Here is a 10,731-nt window from a genome sequence, read left to right on the forward strand (position 1 = left end):
CACACAAACAGACCTGCACCCGGATAGGCACACATGAGTATGTATGAGGTCGGACAATTAAGTTAGAGAACTCATCCTAGAAAAAGTGCTACATACCTCATTGCTGAATATCACTATGGTCACCTTCAAAGTGCTCCTCTTGGGAAGCTATGCACTGATGCCAGTACCTAGTCCACCCTTCAAATCAATTTTGGAACTCTTTCTGGAATGGCCATCAGAGCTGTTGTCATATTACCCCTGATGTCCTGAATGTCATCAAAATGTCTTCCTTTCATTTCCTTTATCTTTGGGTAAAGAAAGAAGTCATTGGGGGCCAGATCAGGTGAGTAGGGAGGGTGTTCCAATACAGTAATTTGTTTACTGGCTAAAAACTCCTTCACAGACAGTGCCCTGTGAAATGGTGCATTGTCATGTTGCAAGAGCCACAAGTCGTTGGCAGAAAGTTCAGGTCGTCTTTTTCACGCAGCCTTTTCAGCACTTCCAGATAGTAAACTTGGTTAACTGTGTGTCCAGTTGGTACAAATTCATAATGAATAATCCCTCTGGTAGCAAAAAAGGTTAGCAACATCATTGCAACAAGTTCTTATACTTAACTGTCATACCTTGTATACACAGATGCACACATGGGTAAATATATAGTGACGTGCCGCTAGATACTTAAAGATAGCCAAGCAGACGCACAGATGTCACAGTATGTCCATGCACAAAACATGCACAGGTACAGTTCTGCCTAGGTATAGGTATAATATATATATTGAGTTGAGCCATACAAAATTGCCAGTATTCAGTGGCTTTCTACCTACAAAAATGGAGTCTAATACAAACGTGGGCATGGAGGGAAATATACAAAAATACGGAGCCCAATTTGTACACCCATGTTCAAGCAGCATCATTCACAATAGTCCAAGGGTGGAAACAACCCAGTGTCCATCAGTGGGTGAATGGATAAACAACACGGTACATACACACACTGGAATATTATCCAGCCTTAAAAAGGAAGGACATTCTGACACAGGCTACAACATGGCTGAACCTTGAGGACATTATGCTACATGAAATATGCCAGTCACAGAAGGACAAATGCTGTATGATTTCAATTATATGAGATACCTAAAGTAGTCAAATTCATAGAAAGTAGAGTGGCGGTTACCAGGATCTAGGGGGAGGGGAAAAAGGGGAGCTGTTATTTAATGGGTACAAAGTTTCAGTTTTGCAAGATGAAAAGAGTTCTGGAGATGGATGATGGTGATGGCTGCACAACAATGTGAATGTACTTAATGCCACTGAACTGTAAATGGTTAAGATGGTAAACTTTATGTAACATGTATTTTACCACAACTAAAAATAATTTTTAGGGCCAGCCAAGTGGCACGTTGGTTAAGAATTGGCTTGGGATGCCAGCTCTGAGCAGCAGGGCCCCGGTTCGGTTCCCATATCAGGGCCAGAGACGTTGCTCCCTCTACAGCTAAGATGGTGAACAACAGCTCAACTTGGAGCTGGGCTGCTGTGAGTCGCCGGGGATGGTGTTGGCTGCAGTGGGCTGCTGTAAAGCTACCGTGAGTGGCTGGCAGCCAGTTGTCCAGTGACCAGAGACCAATCTGCCTCACCCAGGAAGAGCGCACTGATAATACCAACATGGGCCAGTGAAGTGACATCCTCCAGAACAAAAGGACAGCAACTTGTCTGTTCCCCTTCCCCGATTCCCCAACGCTGTTCCCTCCCCTAATTTCCCAATAAAATCTTTAAAAGATAATAACAATTTTTAAAAAGTTAGAGTCAGAAATATATACCAGCAGGTAGACATATACACACTGATGGATAAACACAGGAACTCAGCAACACAGAAACATGGCTGCCTCCTCTCCCAGAAGCACCTTTTTCACCTAGGTTAAGGCTCTGGTTCTCTCCTTAAACAAATCTGGAGATAAGGCCTTAATGAAGGCCCTGCCAGCTCTCTACCCCCACAGCTCATTACCCTCCCACAGTCTGGCTCTGCTTACTCAAACCCCTGCCCCTCACAGAGCCTCCCCACCCCCGGGAAAGGGCCTCCTTTGAGCGCCTGGTGCTCCCATTTCTGCGTCTATCCCTGAGATAGGATGGAATGTTCCAGCATTTCAGGTCTTAGCCTATGGTTCTTTTTTGCCCCACCCTTGTCCCCTCTCTCCTAGACTCCTTAAAGACAAAAGCCCAGCCCTATTCATCTTTGGTCCCAGGGCCCGACTTGACAGAGGAGGGGGGGTCCTAACTAGCCCCCTACTTCCATACATGCGTTGGGCCCCGTGTGAAACTGTGGACACAGAAGAACCTGTGCTCTGGACATGATCACAGACCAGATGAACCAATTTGCAATCAATTGGTTCTCGAGACATGGCGTTAAGTCTCCTGCTCTCCTGGCCATCCTCATTGAACCACGTCCCTCCGTAAAAGGACGGTCCCTCAAGCGGCACTGTGCACCGCTGTGACCATTTCCACTTGCCCTGCCTCCCCAGCTAATTGCCATCTGCTGACCCCCCCTTCTCCAGAGCAAAATCTCACCCCTGCTCCCGAGGACTCTGGGACTTTGGCATGTGTTAGGAGCTGAGATAAGAAGCCTGCCTATCTTATCTCCTGACTTTGCAGTGTGTCCCCCATCCTCTGAAACACCCTTCCTCACCAACCATTTAATACTCAGTTCCTGAGGAGAGGAGGGAGGCTGCAGTCTGGCCCCCACTAGGCCAAGAGCTCCCCTGGAATTGAAAGTATTGGAAATGCAGCCATTTGGGACAGCCTTTCTCAGGGGCCCACTGTCCCAGGTGCACCAGGGCACTTGTTAAAAAGGCAGGTTTCAGAAGCCTGATAAGGTGGGTGGAGCCTGGGGATCTGCATTTTAACACATCCTAGCTATTCTTGGGGACGGTAGGGTGAGAGCCGCTGCTCTAGACCGTTGGAGGATGGGCTCAGAGCTGTGGAGACTGAGTGCCACAGCAGGGAGGTGGAAAGTGACAGGGCCATTATGGGAGCAAAGAGACCCAGATAGGGGACAGATAAGTGATGTCTTGGCAGTTATGTGTGACACTCCCTTCAGCTTATTTAGGGCCTGTGTGCAGGTGTGCTGAGGCTTGCAGTATCGATCATGGTATGTTCAGGGATGTGGCCATTCTCTGAATTAGTGTTTGGGTCAGTTTACACAAGTGTGATCAGAATGTGTGCTCTGCGCATGTCAGCCTGTAGCCTATGTCTGTGGGCTGTCAACTCTCAGTACATCAGTCAGCCTGCCTGCTTGTGTGTTCACGTCTCTACCTCAGTGTCTTGAGTCATCTACCGACCCTGGTGTATGCATGTGTGCATGTGCCCCTGAGCAGGCTTGGGGCCCCCCTGTACCATCATATAACTTCCATGGGGGCTCTGGACGGTCAGGGTTTGGAGGACACCTGCTAGGAGCCTGGTGGGGATTGGGCAGCCAATGCTGGGGTGGGGTGGGGGCAGGAGATTGCTAAGGGCCTACCACTGATGTTTTTCCTCGGAGGGCAAGTCCCAACAGCAGGCAGACAGGTGAGGCTGACCCGACAGGTTTCAGAAGCCAGGGGCAATGGGGCGGGGCATAGCTCTCTGACTTAGGGTGGCAACGGTTGGGGGCCCTGCCACACATGCAGCGAGCAGGCAGAAGACAGGTTTGCTGGTATTTTCTTCCTGATGCAGCCAGCCCGGGATACAGGCATGGAGACGACTGGAGGGTGACGGCAGCCACTTAGGCATGTTTGGAGGCCCAGGGCCTGGGGGCCTGGGAGCCCAGGGCATGGCAGGACCCCTGCGGGGCAGGGTGGAGGAGCTGAAGCGGCCATGGTGGCGGGAGAGCTCACCACTGGTGCTTCAACACAGCGAGGCAGCCCGGCTGGCAACCGACGCCCTTCTGGAGCGGGGTGAGGCCGCCTACCTGCGGGTCATTTCTGAGGAGCGGGAACTGCCTTTTTTGAGCGCCCTGGATGTGGACTACATGACCAGTCATGTGCACGGGAGTCCTGAGCTTGGAGAAGCCCAGGGACTGGAGGCCTCAGGGCCAGACCACCTCAGCCTGCTCTCCGAAGTCACCTCAGGCACTTACTTTCCCATGGCATCTGACATAGACCCCCCAGACCTGGACTTGGGCTGGCCCGAGGTTCCACAGGCCACGGGCTTCAGCCCTACCCAAGCTGTGGTCCACTTCCAGCGGGACAAGACCAAGAACATCAAAGACCTCCTGCGTTTCCTCTTTAGCCAGGCACGCATGGTAAGGACCTCATTTCTTCAGACATTCATGCCACAGATATGGAAACTGAGGCCCAGGGAGGGAAGGGACAAGCCCAAGGACACACAGCAGTTTAGGGGCAGCACTGGGACGCAAACCTCAGCCCTCTATCAGATCACAAGCTCCTAGAGGGTGGGAGTGTGTTTCATTTACCTTGGATAACCCCTTATGGATAAGCATAGTATAGGGGATGGCCCTCAGAGGACCCCACAAGCACCCTGAAAATGCATGTGAAGTTGTGCATATTGCAGGGAGAGAGTCTCCCTGTATCTTTCTTGGGAGAGGGTCTATGGCCTTCCTCAGATTCTCAAAAAAGGCTTATGACCCCCAAACTAAGAACCCCATCCTTGGTGAACATCTGAGTTACCCCTTTGACTTACAGAGAGGGGCTGGGACTTGCTCAGGAAGGTCCAGTCAGTTGGTGAAGATCTCAGGGCTCAGGGAGAGAGGAGAGGATCCTGACTCAGGCCCTCGGCCCCAGGTATAGCCCTGCCTCCTGGTGCAAGTCCCCATCTGCCCCTCGCCGCTAGTGCACTGTATCTCCAGCTGGGCCAGAAGCAGGGGACCTCTCACTCAAGAGGCAGGGGAATGAATCAGATGACCCTAGGCAGGATTTGAGGTGCCCTTATCTGGGGGAGCAGCCCGGAGAGTACCAGGAGCCAGGATGCTGGGATCTCACTGGTCCCTCCAGAACCTCCCTGGAAGGCCCGCCTGCACCCCAGGCAGGGGAGGGCCCGGCCTAATTGGCACTGGGAACGAAGTTATTAGTGAGGTGGCTGCTGTCACCACCCCTGCCCCTTTGATCTTCCCTGCCTGTCCTTGTTCCCTCCACTCCTGGCCAGGCCTGTGCATGGAGTAGGGCATCCCCAGAGCCTTGCCTCCTCACCCCCCATTTAGACCTTCCACCTCTGGGCCAGAAGCCAGGCTTCCACTCTGAGTGACTTTGAGAAGGACTTCCTTTCCCTGCCACCCAATGTTCTTTTTAAGGAGGCAGCAGGAAAGGAACGTTTCTTTAGCCTCTGTTGTGTGTTGAGTATTTTCACATTGAATTTCCCATAACTCTGAGATGTAGCTATCATGATCTCCATTTAGCAGATGGAAAGTTGAGGCTCCCAGAGGTGAAGCAGCTCGCCCAAGGCCATGTCACTAGGCCGTGGCAGAGTGCAGGTTTGAACCCAGTTCTTTGTGGCTCAAGCTGAAGTGCTTTGCTCTGTACCTCCTGCCTGTCAGCCTGGACTAGGGGAGGAGGTTCTCACAGCAGATCTATGCAACGGGAAGGGACGGTCAAGGATTCTCAGCGCTTCTCGGAGGCAGCCCATTACTAGAGAGGCCACAAGCCTTAGCCCCTCAACTGAGCAGAAAACCCAGTCCCACTTGGTGTGGGTAGAAGGGAGGGAGTCTGTGGGTGTAAGATGTCACACAGACCTCTGTAGCTTCACAGGGAAACTGAGGCATGTCTGGCAAAGGGCATTCAAGACTGGCTTGCAGCTCTGATCCTTGTGAAGGGAGCCTCAGACAGACGGTCCCTGGGCTAGTGCTAGTGGGGACAGTATAAAGATCTAGACTGGGAATCGGGGTCTAGGTTCTGCTTCTGACTCTTTCCCCTTTCTGGGCCTCAGTTTCCCCATTCATAGAGTGGAGCATTAGACTGGTGCAGTTCATCCACAGACATCTTTGAGAATCTTATGACAGACACACACTCTGTCCTCAGAAAAAAAATGGACACAAAAACTTGCAAACAACTTCTGGGGGTTTAAGACCGTGAAACCTCCTCCCTGTGTCTGAACCAAGAATCGCTCGGCTAGGTCATTGCTAAAAGCCCTTCCCGTTCAGGCTTCCTTGCAGGCTCTTGCCTGACTTCCAGTCCAGTGCTCTTCACCTGCCCTTGCCCCTGGCCTGGGCAGTGACCTTGGCAGGCCTGAGCTTTCCCTCCCTCCCCCAGGTGGTGGCTGTGGTGATGGACGTCTTCACCGACATGGAGCTTCTCTGTGACCTCATGGAGGCCTCCAGCCGGCGTGGTGTCCCCGTCTACCTGCTTCTGGCTCAGGAGCACCTGAGGCACTTCCTGGAAATGTGCTACAAGATGGACCTCAATGCGGGGCACCTGCCGGTCAGCGAGGGACAGGGACGGGGGCAGGGGCAGTAACCAGGGAGTGGGGTGGGGAGTCAGGGAAGGCAGAAGAGTCAACTGGGTGGTCACTGAGCATTCAGGGGGTCAATGGCAGTGGGGAGCCGGGTTCCCTCAGCTGTTTAAATCCCCATGAGATTTAGACGTGGCTTGAGTCCCATTCTCCCAAGGTCAGCCCCCAAACTTCATTCCTCCTCGGTCCAGAACATGCGTGTGCGGAGCACATGTGGGGACACATACTGCAGCAAGGCAGGTCGCCGCTTCACCGGGCAGGCCCTGGAGAAGTTCGTCATCATCGACTGCGAGCAGGTGGTGGCAGGCAGCTACAGGTGAGCAAGCGGGATGGAGGGGAGGGGGTCCTGGGGCTGGGACAGTTGCGGGCAAGGGCAGCTGGGATCTGGCAGCTTTGAACTTGCCTTCGTTCATCCATCTCTTCCAACACGGACTGAGCAGCTGCCCCATGTCAGGCATTGTGCAGGGCTCAGGGGACAGCATGGGGAGCAAGACAGCCCCAGGCTGGGCCCTTGGAGGCGCTCGCTCTATGGAAGGACTTGAGTGCCGTTGGCATAGAAAATAACAATTGCACATCAGAACTAGAGGGGCATCAGGTAACCTCGCCCCTGGTTCATTTTACAGATGGGGAAGTTGAGGCCCTGAGATGGGGAACCATGCCAAGTCCACTAAGCCGGCTAGGACTCTCACAGACCCTGGAGTCAGAGCTGTGTCCCCTCTCTTGGGCCCTTGTGGTGGAGTTGTCTTGGTATGCCTTTCCGGCTGTGACACCTGCCTAGCCCGAGTCCTGCACTGTGCCTCCTGACCCTGACCCTCTGCCCGCAGCTTCACCTGGCTTTGCAGCCAGGCCCACACGAGCATGGTCCTGCAGCTGAGGGGCCGCATCGTGGAAGACTTTGACCGGGAGTTCCGCTGTCTGTATGCCGAGTCACGGCCTGTGGAGGGCTTCAGTGTTGGTGAGGATTCCAGGGCACAGTGCCCTCCCCCGGTGGCCCTGGCCTTCAGGCACAGCATCCCAAGCCCCATGTCCTCATCGCCCTCCAGCACCAGCCTCAACAGCATCAAGTGCTCCCCTCTCATGGGCCGCTCCTCCTACCTTGCGCTACCAGGAGGTGGTGGCTGCAGTGACACGGGTATGGAGTCCTCTTCCTCAGGCCCTGCCCGTTGTGAGGCCAGTGACCAGCCCTCCCTGCAACGTCAGCTGTCAGATCCTAACCATAGCTCCCTACCAGGGCCCTACAGGGCCAACCTGGGCAAGCTGGGAACATCTCCATGGTCCCAGTCTTCCCCTGCCCTCAACCACAATAGCACCAGCCTCTTGACCCGGGCAGCGGGGTCACCTCTGCTTGCTCGCCCACGCCCCCTCCTCCCCTACCCCCGGGGTGTCCCAGGCCTGTCACGGCTCCCAGAGAATGGGCTCCTGGGAAGCCAGGAGCCTAGTCCCCCACGAGGTCGCTGGCTACCTGGCACAGCCCTGGAGGAGAAGAAGGTGTCTCTGAGTCAGAGCCATGGCCAGCTGGATCTCCTCGTCCCCTTCTCCAGAGACCAAGAAGCAGGAGGCCCTGATTCTGGGGTTACTCCCAACTCAGACTCCCTTTGGCCTGGAGAGCAGGCCCCAGATGATAAAAAGTTGTCCCTAAAACAAAGATACAACCAGCTGGATCTCCTGCCTCGGGCCCAGAGTGCCGGGGTTGCCCCTGAGTCAGGTTCCCCCAGACTTGGCAATCGGACACCAGAGGACAAGAGGCTATCTTCAAACCACAGCTATGGCCAGTTGGACCTCCTGGTACAGTACCCCAAAGCCAGGGGCTCCAGAGTGCCCCCTGAAGCCAACTCCTCAGCCAGGGCTGGCAAGCAGGGTCCAGATGAGCGACGGCAGACCTTGGGCCACAGCCAGCTGGACCTCATCACAAAATTTGGCCCATTCCGGGCTGAGGGACCTGGGCCCAATGGTCTCCCTGGACCGAACCCTGCTCGCAAGCCTGGAGTAGGCTCTGGGGATGAGAAGCGGCTGACTTTGGGCCATAGCAAGCTGGACCTCATCACCAAATATCATCAGTTGCAGAGAGCCAGGCAGGGACCTGAGCCTGGCCTCCCCGGCGGCCCTGCAGGTGGCCATTGCAATGGTAGTAGCAGTGGCCCATTTGGGGATGAGAAACGGATGACCCTGGGCCACAGCAAACTGGACCTCATCACTAAGTACAACAAGTCCAAGTTCAAGCTACTCAAAAGCCGCTTTGAGTCCTAATCTTGCTACCAGCCGGGACATGTCCCTTTTCCATCCACTGAGGCTCTAAATTTGCTCTGGGTGGGAGCTCAGGCAGGGGCTGCATGAGGAGGAGAGGGTGTCTAGAAGTCCAGGTTAGACACTCTCTGGGCTCAAAATTCTTGCACACACACACACACACAGAGAGAGAGAGAGAAAGAGAGAGAGAGAGAGAGAGAGAGAGAGAGAGAGAGAGAGAGTGAGAGAGAGAGAGAGCGAGAGAGATGGAACCCACTGTGCTGGGCACTTCACACCAGTAACTTCTCATCCTTCATCTTCACAACATCTTATAAGATAGACCTCTAGTAGGTATACATTTCTAGGAACATAGGTATTATCCTACCTATTTTATAAACATGGAAGCTGAAGCCCAGACAGTTTGATAACTTGCTTGGAATCAGGTCTAAGTAAGTGGCAGAGTAGGAGACACAACCTGTGTTTTTTTTGTACAGACATGACACACAATATCAACAGTTCATGTGTTCCCATACACACAAAATATGCACATCACAGAGATGCCCCAAATGCCTGCACAATATACATTGCACACTGACAGGGTTCACACCCACAAGCTGCACACCCATAGACACAATAAATGTCTTTTGGCTAAATGAAGGGCTGTGCAAAATATATGTATTCAGTCACATTGTAGACCCCTTAGGATCCAGAGACCATCAACACACACACACAAACACACTATGTACCAACCAGTATTTTCTTGTTCCTAAGCTGTGCACCCAGTCCTGCTGGGCAAGCCATAGGGCTGACAAATAGATCAAACACAGTCCCTGCATTAAATGCATAAACCACTGGCCAGCAAGACAAGGCTGTATCTAATTAAAGGCTAACCAGTGACAGAGGGTGGTAGAGAATGAAGGACAGAGAGCTGTGGTGACGGTGGAGTGGTGAGAGAGCGCCAGGCCTTGAAGGATGGGGAGGCTTTAGACAGATGGAGGAGAGGGTTAGAGGAATTCCTGGTAGAGGGAATCAGGTGAAGAGAGACCCGGGAGGGGACTGAGGGAGTGGGTCAAAGATGAATTGGGGAGAATGTAGAGGATGTGCAGACTCAGACTCTGACACACACACACACACACACACACACACACACACACACACACACATTTTGCTGAGTGTTCTTTGAAGCACAGGCTCTGACAAGTTGTGGGTCCTTTTCCTGAGCTCACCACCTGCCTGGGACAGTATTATACATGATATAAGTCAATAAAGGCAGACGTGTTATGACCCAGCAGCATCTTGGTACATCTCCAGAGGGCGGAGTTATGGAACTATGCGCGGTGGGGGGGGGGCGGGGCGGCGGCAGGGGCGTGGCACCATCAGGCCAATTATGGAGGGCTCCCTGGAAGAGTGTGGATGGCCACAGGAGGGCTGAGGGGAGGAAAGGGGCTCCAAGCACCCTCTGCCCTCACTGTGACATTCTGAGAGCCCCTGGGGATTTTGTAGATCCTACAAAATGTGGGTCAAGTGCATCCCGTCTATGAGCGCATATGCCTTGACCGCCACCCTCTACGGTATCTATCCCTATCCCGGGGACAGAAAGTGGTTGCTGAGTGAGTGATCAAGCACATGCAAGGGGCACATTGTGGAAGCCAGTCAGCACCCCTACCCTTGCCCACTCAGGACCCTTTCTAATACCCTGCTTCATCCATCCTCCCCTCTCTCTAATACCTTCTTCAGCCTGGTTTCCTCTATTTCTCCGGCAGTGCCTCCTTCAGACTCTGTGGTGGTCTCACTTCTCACCTGGTCTCACCTTCTCCATGGGTGACCTCATCCACTCCAGGCTTCAGCCCCAAATCTCAGCACTTCACTCTCCCCTGGGATCCAGATCTGGCCTGGAGGTCTGTCCCACACCTCACACTCAGCAGGTCTCCTTCCCTACACCTGCTCTTTCTCCTCAGGCTTTACTTCAGTAAATACCTCCGTCAACCCATCAGCGAGACATCCCTGGCTCCTCCTCTCTTTGCTTAACATCCAACCAGCCACTTGTACCTCCTAAAAGGCTCCTGAATGAGTGAATGATGAAAGGAAAGAAAGAAAGAAAGA

The 10,731-nt window shown here is 53.4% G+C and overlaps 1 protein-coding gene across 1 annotated transcript; it reads left to right on the forward strand.

Annotated features, from left to right (window-relative positions):
* The first annotated feature begins 3,733 nt into the window (after nucleotides 1–3,733).
* SACK1C (scaffolding CK1 anchoring protein C) lies at nucleotides 3,734–8,744 on the forward strand. Its single transcript, XM_019655176.1, has 4 exons — nucleotides 3,734–4,246; nucleotides 6,207–6,374; nucleotides 6,597–6,721; nucleotides 7,230–8,744. The coding sequence occupies exons 1-4, from the start codon at nucleotides 3,734–3,736 to the stop codon at nucleotides 8,650–8,652; spliced, it is 2,229 nt and encodes a 742-aa protein (XP_019510721.1). The 3' UTR covers nucleotides 8,653–8,744.
* Nucleotides 8,745–10,731: the final 1,987 nt, after the last annotated feature.

The sequence above is a fragment of the Hipposideros armiger genome, unplaced genomic scaffold, assembly GCF_001890085.2.
Source record: "Hipposideros armiger isolate ML-2016 unplaced genomic scaffold, ASM189008v1 scaffold_238, whole genome shotgun sequence".
Lineage (NCBI taxonomy): Eukaryota > Metazoa > Chordata > Mammalia > Chiroptera > Hipposideridae > Hipposideros > Hipposideros armiger.